Source organism: Bactrocera latifrons, unplaced genomic scaffold (assembly GCF_001853355.1).
Source record: "Bactrocera latifrons isolate USDA-ARS-PBARC rearing strain unplaced genomic scaffold, ASM185335v1 scaffold_268, whole genome shotgun sequence".
NCBI lineage: Eukaryota > Metazoa > Arthropoda > Insecta > Diptera > Tephritidae > Bactrocera > Bactrocera latifrons.
This window is the reverse complement of record NW_017536274.1, coordinates 378,052-396,157: the sequence shown is the minus strand read 5'-3', so window position 1 is coordinate 396,157 and position 18,106 is coordinate 378,052. Positions and strand designations below refer to the sequence as shown.

At 34.9% G+C, this 18,106-nt stretch overlaps 1 protein-coding gene and 1 long non-coding RNA gene across 4 annotated transcripts in view; one reads left to right on the top strand and one right to left on the bottom strand.

The window, feature by feature from the left end:
• The first annotated feature begins 820 nt into the window (after positions 1 to 820).
• Positions 821 to 18,106, top strand: part of LOC108969854 (zinc finger CCCH domain-containing protein 18) — a 20,812-nt gene continuing 3,526 nt past the window's right edge. For 2 of the 3 annotated variants that reach the window (XM_018934837.1, XM_018934835.1), the window contains exons 1-6: positions 821 to 1,041; positions 8,979 to 9,300; positions 13,309 to 13,679; positions 13,954 to 14,733; positions 14,789 to 15,311; positions 16,495 to 16,662. In XM_018934837.1, coding sequence (XP_018790382.1) covers positions 9,021 to 9,300; positions 13,309 to 13,679; positions 13,954 to 14,733; positions 14,789 to 15,311; positions 16,495 to 16,662 — 2,122 coding nt within the window. In that variant the 5' untranslated portion in view covers positions 821 to 1,041; positions 8,979 to 9,020. Of the gene's footprint in view, positions 1,042 to 1,109; positions 1,389 to 8,978; positions 9,301 to 13,308; positions 13,680 to 13,953; positions 14,734 to 14,788; positions 15,312 to 16,494; positions 16,663 to 18,106 lie in introns of all 3 variants that reach the window. The other variant, XM_018934836.1, reaches the window with a different exon arrangement.
• LOC108969855 lies at positions 10,527 to 12,749 on the bottom strand. The gene is made up of 2 exons (XR_001993435.1): positions 10,655 to 12,749; positions 10,527 to 10,593 (listed from the first exon to the last, which is right to left on the bottom strand). It is a non-coding gene; the product is annotated as an uncharacterized LOC108969855 (long non-coding RNA).

Here is an 18,106-nt window from a genome sequence, read left to right as displayed (position 1 = left end):
AATATTTGCATCTAAATTTCTAAAATTCAACTATTTAAAACGCGAATTTATAATGAATTTTATCCTACATTTTTAATTTTTATATCCACTAACAGTTCACTTCTTCATTTCTAACAATTTATTTTGTATTAAATAGGTCAAAAATAACTTTTATTCAATATTTAACTTTTGTTCAACTATTTTTATTCACAGAATAACAAAAGGATTGCATTCTAACTAATGATCAGTGTCTCCTTATCTTACAAAGGAACCGAAAGAAATATTGTAAACAATAAATACCCCATTGACAGGAAATAAATAATACACTAGTTTTCCGCATATTATTCATTTAAATAATGGCGGCCTGCGGCCGCGCTTCAAAAAAATAACCCTGGCCGATCCCAAACCAAGATTTATCAAAATAATGAAAATTCCGAGCAATTTTGAATTACTCATCACATAATGAGTTTTGCATTGACTGCACAATCTGTTTTTTTTTGTTTTCTTATTTTTATGCTATTACAAAATATGGTAATAATAATTTTCTGCTTGTTTGCAACCATTTTCTTATTGTATGAATAAATGGATTTAAACAAAAGTTTTTGTGCACATTCTAATATAATATAATATATTACAAACATTATGTACATACTTATCGGGGGATGATATTCCAAATCCCAGGCCAAAAAGAATGTTGCCCGAGTGATACCAATTATTTCGTCTTCTCTACTCGCGTTGACAAATGAGAGATTTGGGCGACAAAAGTCGCTATATGTGAACCCGCACTAGTGTAGCGACTTTAAGTTTGTGATTGGCAGTACTGATTACTAAATCAATTGAAGTAAGCAACTCTGAGACTGAAGAGAAGCCATGTTTTTAAATTAATAAAGCGAATGGCACAATTTTAGTCTGGCTTGAGAAAAACTATAAAACGTTCAGTTTTTGGTCTATTGGGAAGAGCAGTTACCAACAAATAATTTTGTCGAAGTTTTGTTGGGAAATAACAAAACGGTTATTTCATATAACGATTGAAAAATTGCTCTAGTTATTAAAACGCTTCAGGTAAGGATTCATCGAAGGTTTTCACCGATTTTTAAATAAAGATTTAGTAAAATATATACGATTTGCAGAGATACGTTATACGTACGACCAAGTTGAATATGTAAAAGTAAATGAACTAAAGTATTCTCTTAAATGATTCCAAGTTAAATTTGCGGTGTATTATGTGCGTTTGTGAAAAATCGAGAACAGTCAAGTCGTGAAAATAGTATATCTGTGGTTAGTAAAAGTGCAGTGTAAAAAGTGTTCATCGGTATTACGCGCCGGTTTTATAATGAAGGTTATGACAATTAAAAGGGAGATATTCAATATGTGGCATAAAGAAGACATTGTTTTATATGATATTAAAGGTAAGAATTGATAATAGACTCCATGGGTATTTTGCTTGATATATGCAAATTCACTCTTTTCAACAAACAAAAAAAAAAAAAAAGATAATAATAATAATAATAAAACCAACAATTGCAGTATAGATCTAATTTGGATATTTTGTATTTACTCATCTGGGAAAACTGAATAATGTTATATATGTAGTTGTAATTACAATTTTTTTTTCTGTTAGCGCTCTATTGGGTAAATCTTAGCATAGCATCCCTCAAATGCTTAAAATGGGTATTTACGGATAGAGGAGGTCCTCCAGATCAAAAAAATATATACATATACACCCAACTGTTTTTTACACGGATTTGAAGTTACACGGTTGAAAAAAATTTTAATCTAGTACAGTTTCAAAATTACTCTCTTGAAATTAGTTTGTTTTTACCACACTTAGCACCATTGCTGGAATGAACATACATAGTAGTGACTGGGGAATCCCTTTATTCGATAACTCCTACACCTTTGTTCGCATGATATTTACATTGCTGAAATGGGCACAATTCCGATTTCTTTGGCGCCGCGATCTGAGGGTACCGTTGGAAAGAGGAAGTCCTCCTGATTATGGGCTATGGGTTCCGCAAACGCTTAGTTTAGGAGATATTCGACCTTAAAGTTCAAAAATTCGCAAAATTCGTACATTTCAAGACGCTATTTCACCACATTAAACACACTTTATTCACACGTTTCACTTCAAATTAATTAAATTACACTATAAACTTGTAAATAACTCCATATCTTACACTTTTAGCAGGTTTTTTACCTAAAAAATCTGCATTTTAAAAATTACATTTTACACTCGTTTTAACCCCATTTGTTTACCAAAAGTTACGACGAAATGAAGCGCTGCCATGTGATGATAAGGCAATTCGCTGAAATTCCTCTTTTTCGTAAAAAATCCTTTATTCATGCATATGGATATTTTTTAAATTTATTAAGCAAATAAGTAATATTATATACATGTATTAGTAATATTATATAATAATATTGTATATACATATGTATAAGTAATATTATATAATAATATTACGTAATAAAGTGTAAAGTATATTAGTACAGTGCGAAAATTCAAATTTTATTTCAACATGAGTGATATAAGCACTTTATATCCGGAACTAATATTTTAAATATAAAAATTGATGTATCGTCACCTAAAATACAAAACAATGTATAATCAAAAATAGATGGATATCGCTGACAGATATAATAACTAAATTTTATCTATTTTATAACGAAAATTCAAATTTTATTTCAATATGAGTGCAGGGTAACCAACAAATGTAACCCTTTATATTCAAAACTCATATTTTAAACATAAAAATTGATGTATCGTCACCTAAAATACAAAACAATGTATAATGAAAAATAAATGGAAATCGCTGACATATTTAACAAATCAATTTTATCCATTTTATAACGAAAATTAAAATTTTATTTCAATATGAGTGCATGGTAACATACAAATATAACCACTTTATAACAAAAACTCAATATATTTTTTTATATTTTTTTATTTTTAACGCAGAAAGGAGTACTCCGCGAAAGTACTTCAGTCCCCCCGGGTATTCGCTCGGCCAGGGTTATTTTTTTAAAGCGCGCCCTACTGAAAGTTTCACTTATAGTATATATTTATACTTGCGAGCGGTTGCTCTTTAGAAATCTGCCATTAAAAAAATATTCAAGATACGACCTTGTAGATTTCATTGAATTTGATTGATATCCTGATTTCAGTAAGTGAACAGCTTTATGAGGAGAAAATATTTTTATTTATAAATGATTTGCATAAAATTTTTTTGTTTGAATTATTCAATTAACTCAAATATTATGACAAAATAGCAAACAAGAAAAAACAACAAACACATACGGGAGTTGTAGCACATGAAAATTTTCATTAGCTCTTTTGCTACCGCTACGCCAGAGCATAGCGCAACCTGCCGTTACAACAACAACAACAACAGCATAGCGCAACATTTAATTTTTTGCTCTCCTACACCTATAGTTTTTTACTTAACAAAACTCGGAGCAGAGTAGATCACATACTAACGTTAGTTTTACTGAATTTATATAGGTTTCGATAAAGTAAGTCAAAAATTTTATTTTTTTTTTATTATCAACCCAGATTCCTTCAGTGAATATCTTTATTTATGTACTGATGCGCTAATGTAATCTCGTCTCAACAAAAAAAGATACGCCACCACTAGCCCTCCTTTCAAAAGTCGGCATTACCAAGAGGATTAACTTGGCAATGAAATTTAAAGTAAAGCAGTCAATCTGACAAATCTCCTACACAACTATTGCTTAATGCAAATATTTAGCTTTTTTGATTTGAGAGTGGATAATGGTAGATAAAAGTAGTTTGTTGGAAGATGGTTTTAAAAATTTACAATTTTAGTTAAAGAAGTTCTGAATCCTCTAAAATCACTTATTTACAATAGATAATATGTATGAAATCCTAATTACAAAAAGCATTACATTATATTAAAATACGTTATAAAACAATATTTTGGCCGACGGGATTTTATGTAAAACCTTCTTTATACAGTAGTCGTTAAAACTTACGAATCTATCTACAGCCCAAAGTTGGTCATAATATAATAAAAATCCTGAATATAACAGTGTGTAGTTCTTCTGCGAAGATGAAATGATTTTCCGGTTCTCTAAGTAGCAGTTTAAATCAGTAGCTTTAGAGGTTAGGTGTAGTGGAAGACGTGAAAAATTAAATTTTTAAAAATTGTATTGTTTTCATTACATAGTATAAAAGTAGATTTTTCTGTCCCTATGCTTAAATCTTTAAAACTACGCATCAGATTTTGATGCGTTTTTTTAATAGATAGAGTGATTGAAGAAAAAGGTTTATTTGTATAATAACATCCATTAATTAGTAGAGAAATAATGTTATTTTTTGAGGTTTCTAACGTGATGTCGTAAATAATTAAATTTTTTCCGTTTACATTACAAATGCAGGCTGAACCCTACGATATTTATCAAAATAATGTACTAAGTACCCATTGAAAACGTCTACAAAAAACTCCGCGAGGGTATATGTCCATCTTTTACGGATATCCCACAATAACATTTTTTGTCATCTACTTTTCACGACAAATAACGGCAAATTTTCGGAGCGATTTTAAACAATACAATATTAATATGTTATCCAATTAAATGCCTTAAATACATTGTTGATATAATATAGATCCATATTAATTTAAATTAATATTTTCGGAGATATTACAGATTTAAAAAATGCGGGACGTAGCGTTTGCGGCAGTACCGGCCGGCCGGTGCAGCGGGAGAGTGTCTATAACCGCGTCGGAGTCCGCGGTTCTCCTTATAGCACTTTGAATTTATCAGCGATCGGACGAGTTTATTATCGGAGTTCTCTAGCGAGCAATATTTAAACGGAAAAGATGAAGTATATTCGTACTATTTAAAATTGATCCTTTCTCAACAATAATACAATTGCTAAATATTTGGAATAGTAGAATGGAATTGCAACCAAATGCAAAGTGCAATGAATTATAATTGACTCAGTAATCAGTCGATGAATATTATACATGAATCCCAAAAAACTGATGTCATAACTTTTCCGGCCGACTTTTTCGCTTGAAGACCGGTTCATCATGTGCAATCCACTATAATGTTTGTCGATTGGACTGCAGTGTGAAATGATGGAGCCGTATTTTTATTGTCACAAACCGACGAAAGAATTCGGTTTTATTACGGTTAAAGAGCACTCTAAACACTCCTCAGTGATAGCAATTAGTTGTTTTTGTTAGATTATGAACTTGCACCCACTTTGCACAGATCTTTCTTTTCTTTAGGGCGTCCAACTTAGCAAATCTTTTTTCAAGAGTTGTTTTCCCTGGTGTAGAGCCCAAATTCAACAGTATTTTCCCTAAATAACAATGGTTTATTAACACACGAAATGCTCTTATGATGTATTTTTTTGTAAACTAACAGAAGTTGCTTCACAAAAATGCTATATATCATTACTTATAGTTATAATCTAACTAATAGAAATCATATAGATGTAGGGTCACCCGGGGCTTATCATCATAAATGAAGTTTCGACTTGATAGAAATTAAAAAAAAAGTAATTTTAATAGATGTTTGTGTGGATCAACTTCACCTTGTGGTGACCATCACTAATCCTTGGAGATTTTTTATCTTTAATGTTTCCAGAATGTCGGAGAAAATTAACAAGTAATTGTTTATAAAAAATTGAATCAAAAAATACTTATCAGACACGAGTTTTTGAAATCTAAAAAACGGTTTTCAAGCTACAGAAGTTCAAAAAATATAGTTTTGAGTATACTGTGGTTTTGTGAAAGAATAATTTGCAGTTTTACATTTTCTGCTAGATACCTGCTCGCAAACGTTCTTTTTTGCCCGAGAATCTTTTACTAATTATCAAATAGCTGGAAAAGAATTAGTCGATTTTTCTTGAAATTTAGAGAATGTTTATAAGATATTACTTTTTTAAACTCTGACTACACCTTTAAGGGAATCTCGACAGGCAATTTAGAATTGATATATATCTGGATTGCTAGCAATATTGCTAATGTTTAACAATCGATGTCTAAATATATTGCATGCCATTCATTGCTAGCAATGTACTGTAATTGTGATGCTTCGACAGAGTGGTTTTGATTTCCATAAAAATTTGGAAGAAATTTTGAGGTTGATATCAAATGCCGGCTCAAGGACATTGTGAACACCAATGGCAATGTATTTGACAGATTGTTAGCAATCCTTTAAAATCATATAATATAAATCTAATTTAGGACTAAACGAATCTTTCTGCCCCATATCCCATGATTTTACTTCTCATGCAGATTTGATTTATCAAACCCAAGTATCATTAATGAAATTATAACATAGATATTTTTTCTCCTAATAAAATCAGTAGGTTTTTACTCTAACTTAACCTTAAATGGTTGCTGTGAAATTTTGTTTTTCCGTAGATAAGCAGTTTTAAATCTCCATCTAATCCCCGTTTGGGTGGTAAGGGTCAGGGTCAGGGGGGCCCAGGAAACGTGCTATTTCGACGGGGTCCGACCAAAGGGAGGAGGGAGTTAGATGAGTAGGGTTTGTAGGGCATGTAAAGAGGTGGCCAGTATTATGCGAGGGCTCGTTGAAAACAGGACATACATTGGCATGTCTGGGTCAATTCTGGATAAGTAGGAGTTTAACCTGTTACAGTATCCAGAACGAAGTTGCGCTAGGGTCACTCGCGTTTCTCGCGAAACTGGAGCTCTTCGTCTGCAATAGGTGGTGGTTTGACTACAAGAACGCTATTCACGTGGAGGGAGTCGGTGAAGGTGTTGATGGCTCCACTGTGAATGGCGGTCAGAACCTGTCGAAAGTCAGTTGCGTCCGAAGTCAGGTCGGCGTACTGTACGACGTTGTCGACGTAGTCAAGGAAGAACCTTTTGATGCTCCTGGGAGGCGGTTCCGCTCCAAGCAGATTGCTGCAAGGGTGATTCCTTCGGAAACATCCTAGTAGGAACTGTTTGGAGAAGGGTTCGTTATGCTCCTTTATAGGAAGCATAAACGTCTCACTGTGGATGTGTTCTATGGGATACATCAAAAGGCATTCCGTCGTTGTCGCGGTCGTATGAGGAGGGAAGGATCATAGACTATTGAAGGTTACGCCTAAAATCTTAGGGTTATTGACAGTCGGATTTTGACGCCATCGACTTTAATATTGCAGCTCAAGTCTATGCTCCTTCGTCCAGTTCGTGAATATGGTAGCTGTGGATTTGGTGGGGGGAAAGTAGGTAGTTGTTTATCTTCAAACACATGCCAACGATTCTATTGCCTGACGTCATTATCGTACAGTGATCGGCGTACGAGGTTATGGAAACCCCCTCTGGTGGTTGTGGGAGTTTCGAGATGTAGAAGTTAAACAGTAGCGGAGAGAGGACATCAGTCTTCTCAAGTTAGGTGTTTCACCTCGAAATAGTATGGATGACTGACGACCGTTCAGATAATTCATGGTCCACCTCTTTAGCCCAGGAGGAAGCGTAGTTTTTTTGATGTCCTGCAGTAGCGTTTTGTAGTTGACTGTGTCAAAAGCTTTTGGCAAGTCCAACGCTACGAGGATCGTTCTCTCACAGGGTGGTTTCTGGTTAAGGCCACGAATTATCTGAGCGTTTATGACGCTAAGGGCTGTGGTGGTGCTGTGTACCTTTCGGAATCCATGCTGGTGACTGGCTAGGCTCAGGTGGTGAGTGAAATTCGGGAGTAGCAAGGCCTCAAGCGTCTTCACTACTGGGGAGAGGAGAGTTATCGGGCGATAAGATTCCCCTTTGTTGGCGGGTTTCCCAGGTTTCAGTAGTGGGACCACTCCTTAGATTTTCCACACATCGGGTATTTGAAGAGTGGTCAGTGACAGGTTGAGGTCCTTGGTGAGGTAACTTACTCCCGTCGAGCCTAGATGCTTTAGCATTAGCATGTTGATTCCATCAGTGCAGTGTAAACTGCCGGCTAAAATAGCTCGCGCAGGTCCTCGCTTTCCGAAGAGGCATGATCATTGAATTGAACTTTAACTCGGTCGTCATGTCTTCGGATTAGACAAAGCTTTGACAGTAGCCCAAAGCTTACTCATACCGGTGGAGAGGTTGCGGGACTTCATACCCGGTTTACCATACGCCGAATCTCCAAATTGAGATCCCTTATTCGGGGATCCCCGGGATCGGCATGGCGTAAGGTGTTGCACTCGTTAGCTAAAACGACCGCTTCGGCTGGTAAATTGGGGCGGATTTCCGCTATTCTTCCAGCCGGGATGAAGCGAGCGGTAGCTGCTGCGATCACCTTGCGGAATTGACGTTCGCCAACGCATACGTCCATAGGAATAGGTAGAGCGTTGAAGGTTCTCTCGGTAAATTCTGTGAAGCCGACCCAATTAGCTTTTTTAAAGTTAATGTAGGTGCGGTTGTCCACAGAAACGAAATCGGGAGGTTCTCGATCGAGATAATTATGGGCAGATGGTCTGATGCGAGAGTTAGCATAGGTCGCCAGGTTATGCTATTTATCAGACCAGCGCTAGCAATGGTAATATCAGGCGAGCACCTTTAGTGCCCATAATTCTGGTGGGGGGCTTGTTGTTGTTGTTGTTGTTGTAACGGCAGAATTCTGCCGAGTAGACAGTCCTTGGCCGGATAAAAATACAGGTCCGTTCCGGTTTTCGTAGACCCGACTGTCGTGGGAACGGTCTGGTGGGGTCTTCGTCATTCATTGTCAATCTGTTCCGGTACGTAGAACCGGCTGTCGTGGGAATTCTCTGGCCTCTCATGGTTTGGCTAATTGCACACCTCGGATGCGGATTGCATCCCTCGTATCGGTCTTTAGGAAGGAGGCTAATCGTTGAGTTATTATCTATTTATTTATTAGAACAAATAATGTCAATCGGCTGTAGACATTTTATTTAGGAAATTAAAAAAAAACGAGATCGGATTTTAAGTGTCATAAAAACATGATGAATATAAGTTACCAACTAAAAATTTAGGTTTAATCGAAAATATAATTTATTGTATAATATGTTCAAATGTCTCCATTCGCAGCGTTGCAGTTTTCGTGTGGCACGAATAAAGAGTTATTAAAATATGGATTCGGATGATTCAAATGCCGGGTCTTCGGTGTCAAACTCATCATCATCATCAACGGAGAATTCACGATCTTCAGCGGAACCAGTAAATGAAATTACGAATGCACCCAATATAGAGGCAATTGATAATGCGGAAGAGCGAGAACTATCAAGGACAAATTCTCGTTGCTCCAATCATTCTTCTTCAAAATCTGACTTTAATTCGTCATCATCTTCTTCGTCTAGTGATAATGAAAATGATGGCATTAAATCACCACTAGATAATTTATCGAACAGAAGTAAGTTCTAGTATTTAACATACTTAGTAGATGCACATACGCATAGTAAGTCTTAAGAAATGTTACAGTATTTTTAATACATTTCAAATTATTTTATTTCGGTTTTATGAAAGCGAAACGGTTAGAATCAGGGGCCAGTTTCTATGAAATGTGTTCTTTATTTTGTCAATTTGAGTCAAAAGTGTGTAAACTTTCTCGTTCAAAATATATAGTATATTCCTCTCTTTTTTATGTACATATAACGGATTAAAACTTTGTATAAATAAATTGACAAAAAAAAGGAAATGGATAAATTAATGATGGTTTAAAAGTAAATATGTGGACACTTACAATCCATTTTTTAAATAACTTTATGCAATTCTAAAATTGCTTACTTCAAAGAGAAATATGTTTTTTTTGCATTGAAAATTAAGAGTTTAAAATAAAAATTAAATATCTCCGGCAACCGGACACTGACAGATCTACAATTTTGGTCCGTTTATACTAGGAGTGGACGAATATAAATTTGATTTTTTAGTCAATAAAATTTTCTTAAATAAATTAGGGTTTTTGGTAATTTAGTTAACATATTTCACTTTTCCTGCGAGATGTATCATAGTTACAACAAATTTTATTTTGTGTACGTACCATTTGATTGAGTTAAAAAAAAAAATAATTTATCGTATATTGTCACAACTTTCCTTGATTCTATATGCCAGTATTAATGACTTCTGTATTAACATTTTCGTCGATTAACAAAAAATCGTTTGAATACTGACCTTTCAGATTTGCATTTGAATGCTTTATCAAAGCCAATAACGTCGATATATGAATATTTTTGAAAACCAGTTTTTAATTATTTTGATCCTTAAGTTGTCCAATGCAGTCTTAATAAAATAAACAGCCTCCAAAATGTCAAATGTTTTTTGAAATGTCTTATTCTTGTCAAAACATGCTTCATAATATGCATCTGTAATATCACTTAAAATTTTGTATAATACCGTGATTGAATTGTTTGTGAATTTTTTTTAAATAGTCAGTTAGTTACATAGTATATACAGTGATGTGCGAGGAAATAGAGCCAGTACTATCGAAATTACTTAAATTAACAAATCATATAAAAATTCACTTTTTTCATTTATTTCTTTAATAGGTAAAAAAGAACAACCTATGAGACGTATATTAAAAACAAATTAAACAGCTTAAGTATAAAACATAAACGAAAAAATTCAAAATTCATTGGTATTTCTTATTTCGGCTGTGACTTGAAATAGAGCCAAAAGTAATTATTCAATTTCAGTCGTATCTCATGACCTGAAATCAAAAATTTGTATGAAATAATTAAAAGAAACGATGCAACTATGTTAAATCTTACTTCAATATTTAGTGCAGTATGCTTTATTTTTTATAACTGCTGAGCAACGCCTGGGCATCGAATCCACTAGATTCAGGCACTTAGCAGCGGGAATTTGCTCCCATGCGTCGTTCACTAGTTTCCAAAGGGCATCTTTATTTGTTGGATTTTTTCCTCTAAGAGCCACTTTAACCTCTCGCCACAAATTTTCAATTGGGTTTAGATCTGGCGACTGTGGCGCCAGCATAGAACTTGGATGTTATTTTGACTAAACCATTCTGTTGCCCGTTTCGATGTGGGTTTTGGGTCGTTGTCTTGCTGGAACACCCATAGAAGCGGCATATTAAGCTCTGTGTAAGGCAACATAGTTTCATTGTAAATTCTAGTGCACTGCAAGGCATCCATTGTACCTTCTATCCGAAATAGAGGAYCAGTCCCATAATAAGAAAAGTACCCCCATACCATTATACTCCCACCGCCATGTTTTACCGTTTTTTCAGCGTGTTGAGGGCAGAATTCGGTATTGGGGGGCCTTCGCACAGTAAGGCTGCCTCGGTCAGTGTTAAATAAATTCACTTTTATTTTATCTGATCAAAGAATGTTTCGCCACTTGCTCGCTGGCCAGTTCACATGATCCTCGACAAATTTTAATCGTTTTTTTACGTTTTCTTTGTTTAGAAACGGAAACGTTCGAGCTTTTTTAGCCTTTAAACTCTCTTTGATTAAGAGTTTTCTAATTGTTGAAGTATCCACATCCAAAGAAAACTGTTTTTTGAGTGCGGAAGTGGTCACAAATGGATCTTTTTTAACGTAACGCAGGATACGCCTTCGCAAAACCTCGTTTTAAACCATTTTTTTGAGCAGCCACTAATCCAGCTATTTCTCTTTGACTTTTGCCTTGCTTTCTAAATTTTTTATAAATTTTCTGCATTCAGGGCTGCAGTGTTTGGCTCTACCCTATTTTAGATCTTAAAAGAATTAAACACCCAAATTTACTCCAAATTCAAAAAACTAGAAACCTTTACACACGTTTGCCCATAAATTATATTGTATAAATATGTTTTAATGTCACTAAAAGTTTTACTTTATCGGTTGGCTCTATTTTAACGCACACGTTGCTGCACAATTAATAGCACATTTTCACTGATTTGTTAAAAATGAACTAGAAGTTGAATTCGGAAGTAACGGGAAAATATACACAGACGATGTGAGTACTGAACTACAATTAGTTCATGGCATGTTAGATTCTTAAAAAAAAATTAAGTGCAATAATATCATCAGAAAATGTATGGCTTTATTTCATCGCACATCACTGTATGTGTTCATTGAAATAGTAGTGCTGGTGGTTTCTAAATATAAGATAATAAAAGGTTAAAAATCTAAACTAAAAGTAATTTTTAGCCATTTTTATGCATATACAGAGTTTTGTTTTCACTATATACATATGTATTTTTTACTAACAAGATTTACAAAAAAAAAAAATTAGTCTGTTCACGAAAGCAGTAGTGACTACTTTGTAGAAGAAAAAACAAAAAACGAGTTCACATTTAAAATGTCATATACTAAATGTTGTTGTAGCGACAGGAAACATTTCATCTTTGTCCGTTCCGATTATTTAGACCCGACTGTTGTGAAACGGTCATGTAGTAAATATTTTCGATTGACTAATAAGTGATTTAAAGCCTTTATATGTTTAATAGGTACATCCATACACCGACGTTCTGTAAAGTCTTTTATATCATGATATCCGCCCATGGGGATTTCATCCCACGGCTTCCTTACAACTGTTCCACTTGATGGATTTGCTGTTGCTACAATTAGTTTAATAACACTACCATACATTTTCGATCGGATTCAAGTTCAGTGACTACGCTGGTTACATATGACCCCGATCCTTACCAATGCATAGTTTTCATCTCTATGATCTCTATCCATTTTGTAGATGGCCAATTGTAATGTCCTTTTGCGAACTTTGTTCTTGCAGCCACATGTTTTTTCGTCAAAAGAGGTACGGCGACACTTTATCTGCAAATTATTTTCCAATAGTCTTCTACGATTTGTAGAAGTAGTAACCAACGAGCTTAAACAACTTTTTTTTACATATCGTGCACATGTAATGCAGTAAAATACAATATTAAGCGAAAAATCGCGAGGGGAAATGTAAAAAATCCATATTAGGGGCAGACAGCTCTTTGAATAAGAGACAGCTCTAATATGGATTTTTTACATTTCCCCTCGCGAAATCGCTTAATATTGTATTTTATTGCATTAAATGTGCTAAAGCTTCGATTCTCCATATGTTCTCTTAAATTTCCTCAGCTTCACTACAAATACATGCTTCCTGTTAGAACAATGTCTTATTTTTTCCAATAAATTGTTTGTTGGAAAGGTATTGAATTCCTTAAATACATTTACTTATCGTAACTGTTTATTCAGTATATGCAGAAGCATCTTTAAATATAAGAAGTTGTTGCACTACTATTTTCATGAACACACCTGTAGCTACTCGTTTAGTTATTCAATCGTTCCACTATAATTTATTGATTTTTAAACCCCTTTTTCGACAAGGTTAAATTTAATTTTAAGGTTTCGGAGTTTTACATTCCAAATTATATGATAAAATAATGTTTATTGAATTTTCGTTTTATAAGTTTGATATTTTCTTTGAATATAAGGAAGCCATTCTGAGTCACCGCAGCCCACGAAGTCTCCACGGAGCTCGAGACATTCAAGTGTAACATCAAATAGCAGTCGCAGTAATAGTCCAAATTCTAATTTCCGAAATAGCGTGCAAAATATAAGCCACGAGGAATTGAGTGATGTGAGCGATATGGAGAGTGAAAAACGTGAATCTGTTTTGAACAGTAGTAAGCCATCTGTAGAGGACGAAGTTACAAACGTGTCTTCAGCATCAATTAATTTAGATCAAGAAGGTCACAAAGAAACCAATTCAGAACTAATATACTCTTTGGAAAACGAAAATAGCCAGAATGCTGTTATAACCGATTTGCGCCAAAAACTAGATTTAATTAAAACTCAAGGAAAGGTACTTCTAAATGTAGCACTTTTATTTATGGAATTGTTAAGATTTAAATAATTATTTCAACTTGTAATTTTATTACGTAATAACGTCGATTCTCTGCACAGTTACATTAGAAATATAATTTATATTCGTAAAATTTTTTCATTTTGTTTTTATATACATACATATGTATGTTATTGCTTTAGATCAGCTCAAGTTTTGATTTAACAATTTCTTTTTAAATTTTCTTAATTAATAACTTATGATTTTATTGAATTTCTTAATCTATTATTTTAAGACTAGCGAAACGTCAAAAGTAATTGATGGAAATACCAATTTGGCTGAAATTGAGAGGCAAACTGATCCGATAGAAGTATTGGTCAAACCCAATGATGAAGATGCTTTGGACTTTGAGGCTGAAGAAGGTGAATGCCAAGACATAAGTAAAGATGATGAGAAGCTTGTAGATGAACAGGAAAGTAAACCAAGCAATGATAGGGTAAAAAATTCAAAATCTGATGGAGAAGCAGATGATGGAGAAGAGTTAGAAGAAGGAGAGGTGTCAGATGAAGATGAGAAACGTCCGGAAGAGACGGAACCCAAACCAGTGTGTCGTTTTTATACACGTGGTCAATGTACATGGGGAATGAGTTGTCGTTTTCTTCATCCTGGTGTAACTGATAAAGGAAATTATACCATGTTTGATTTAGTACGCCCCGTTCCCGTAACACAAACAGGTTCGTCCGCTTCCCGGACCTCAAATTATCCAACGCATACAGTTGATTATCATGATTTTCGCACCGATCGTCCAGCATTGCATCACCGTTTAGGTTTACAGCATCCACCTTCAGCTTACGGTGCACACCATGACCCAAGAACCGCAACAACTGATGCTCCTGTCGTTATAGAAAGTGCTTGGGAACGTGGATTGAGAACAGCGAAAGAAATGATGCGCAAGGCAAATAAGCGGAAAGAGCAAGATATGGATTTCGAGGACAAGAAAATGAATTTGACTCTATCTCCAGATGAAATAGAAAAAGACGCGTACTATTTGAAGGAAAGAAGTTCTCCTCAAGATGTAAGTAACCAGTGAAATTGTAAAATGCAAAAATTACTAATTTTTTAATGCACAGATTGCTCCATCCTATGGTCGACATAGTTTATATCAAGAACCACTAGGTATGTACAGTCCTACTGAGCGTTTTGCACGAGGACCGCCATTACCAGCCGCATATGATGACGTGGATTCGTATGGTCGTTCTACAAGATATCGTGAGTTACCTCCTCATCGCATGCCACAATACGAAGATGACAGACGAGTACGCCCTACTCGGGAAGTAATTGTACAGCGTGTTGAGCCCGTCGGTCGTGGGGATGAATGGCGTGACCCTTGGATGAGATCACCAGGCCTGCGTGGAGAATCTCGAGACCATAGTAGTAAACGTCGCCATGATCGGCGTAGTTATAGTACCAATTCCTCATATTCATCTTCAAGCAGTTCCCGATCTGATACAAGTTCAGAAAGTAGTCGTTCGTCTACACCGACAGGACACAGACGACATTATAACAGTTCTCATAAAGCATCGCCTGCACGTAGGCATGGAATACGGTCTGCTCGATCCCCTAGTATGCCTCGCCGCCCACGTCACTCTCCAAGTGAGTAAACATATAGTATATTCCTCTTTTAAAGGTTTGTATCCAGCTCTTAAGTAATTGCTTCAAAAAAAAAAAAAAAAAAAAAACATTACATTACGACATTAGAAGAGCAAGAGAGAATAAATAAAGAAAATAAACATTCCTTAACAGGTTCCGTGTCCAATGTATCACATGTGATACAAAATTATTTTCTTGTACCATGTGTACAGCGTCCATGTATCATATATGAAAAAATTTTTGGTTGATTTGAAATAAGTTTATTAAATGACACGTTCGTGTATCATAGCTGATACAAATTTTTTGTTACCGTTATATCGCTGTCAAAATGTGTGGGATAGTTCAAAAATTCATCGATAACCTCTAAAAACACCTACAGCAATATAATTTCAAAAATAAGTGTTGCACGTGTACCGTTAAAAATTAATTTTTGTATGGGGACGCAATGAAAATATGTTACTACATACATACATAAGCACAAAGTTTATTTTTTTGTGTGTTGTCTTGCTCTTATAATGTGGATCATTCACAATGCGTTACCAGCTGTACAACTTGCTTGAAGAAATAATGCATTTTTTTGAGCAATTACTTGAGAGCTAAATACCAGCCTTAAGAATAGTAAGTAATATTTTAATTTTTTCGAAACAAGAAGAAAAAGCAAAGATTTTTCAAATCACTTTTAGAAAATTTTAAAATTGCTTTTTACGTCTTCATCATTTAAAAAATAACAATTATGGGCTAAATCAGAGTTCACAAATCATATTTTCATCATGTGCATATTTTTTATTGAAACTATACATCTTACGGTTCCACTTGGACATCAAAGGAATTTCTATGGTACTTCAAAACATCCTCTTTGCTATTGCAAAACCTGTTTAAAACTAATTATGTGTGGAAAATTAATAAAATGATTGTGAAATTTTTATTGTATTATTTAATTTTGTTCTGTGAATAATATATTGCTTATTTTCGAAAATTTGAAAATCCAATTAAAAATCTTGATTCGAAATTATAATTAAATATAATTAGTGCTTAGGACTGAAGACTAGGCAACAAGTTAAGAATAAACTGAATAAATATAAAACTTTCTTTTACATAAGGTGTTGGAAACAAATAATTTAAAGCTGAGCTTTTGCACTTCAGCAATATTCTATGATGTGCGCTTAAAAGTATACCTCAATTTCAGGTACTCGACATTCTCCCAATGCTAAGAGAAAAGCTACAATATCTCCTACCATGGAAAAAAGAAGTGCATATAGCCCAATGCATAAACGAAAGAAAACTGCAGCACCAACGAAAAAATCGGACAAATCGAAATCTAGACATCGGGTAACATCGAGCTCCTCTGGATCAGGTAGTTGACATAACTTTGTATACCTAAATTTGTTAGCCTTAAATATGCTTCTATATACAGTACCTAGCAACTTCGAGTAAATGCTCCGACATTTTGTTTTAAAGCTATACAACAATATTTAAACGTAACTAAATTCAATCAAATTTTTAGTGTTTTATTTTTAAGCTAGGCCTAAACCACGGCTGCTCTCGCGTTGAATTTGGGACTGACAATATATTTTTATTGCGTGTTTATCAATCATATTACGTACACAACTCAAATTGTGATTAAACTTTTTCTCAACAATGTAGTTATTCCGTTATTTTTTTGTTATGAATGGCTGTACGTCGTTCACCCATCATCTACCAAAGTAGCCACAATGCCTGGGGTTGTATCTTCTTCTTTACTGGCGCGGAAACCGCTTACGCGGTTATAGCCGAGTTAACAACAGCGCGCCAGTCGTTTCTTCTATTCGCAAGGTGGCGCCAATTGGAGATGTCAAGCGAAGCCAGGTCCTCCACCTGGTCCTTAAAACGGAATGAAGGTATTCCTCTTTCTCTGCAGGTACTGCGTCGAATACTTTCAGAGCTGGAGTGTTTGCGTCCATTCGGACAACATGACCTAGCCAGCGTAGCCACTGTCTTTTAATTCGCTGAACTATGTCAATGTCGTAGTATATCTCGTACAGCTCATCGTTCCATCGAATGCGATATTCGCCGTGGCCAAAGCGCAAAGGACCATAAATCTTTCGCAGTACTTTTCTCTCGAAAACTCGCAACGTCGACTCATTATTTGTTGATATCCTCCATGCCTCTGCACCATATATCAGGACGGGAATAATAAGGACTTTACTTCTCAATTGCCTACTTTCTCACTTGCCTTCTTCACCTGACCATGCCTATGCGAATTTCAGTTTTGATATTATCCAAAAAACGCCTTATTCATATATGTGTAAACAAAAATTACTGTACCCTGGCTGTACCTGTGTGATTTTTTTTTCTTTTTTTGAAGTAAAAAAAAATCAAATGATTATTATATGAATACTGAACACATGCATACGGAGTCAAATATATTTTTTATACATGAATTTGTTATACTTTTAATAAAAAAACGACAAAAAGTAGCCTTGTAGCCTGGTTCTGAGCTACCTCCTCACCAACTTTCAGTCAAATCGGTTCTGCCGGTTTTGAGTTAGAAATTGTCTAGCTAACACTTCTTTTATACAGTGTTTCAATAAAGTCTTTGTACAGCACCTAAAAATAATGAACTTTTATTTATAAGACATTTCATTATATTTTAATATAACCACCAGCAGCCATACACCCACATACCATCACTGCTCCTCCTCGGTGTTTTAATGTTTTTGTATGCCTCTCTCGGTTTCCTCCATTCTTTAATTCTGCCGTCAGCTCCAAAAATGTATTTAGATTCATCTGAGGATATAACAATCGTAGAAAACACAGGA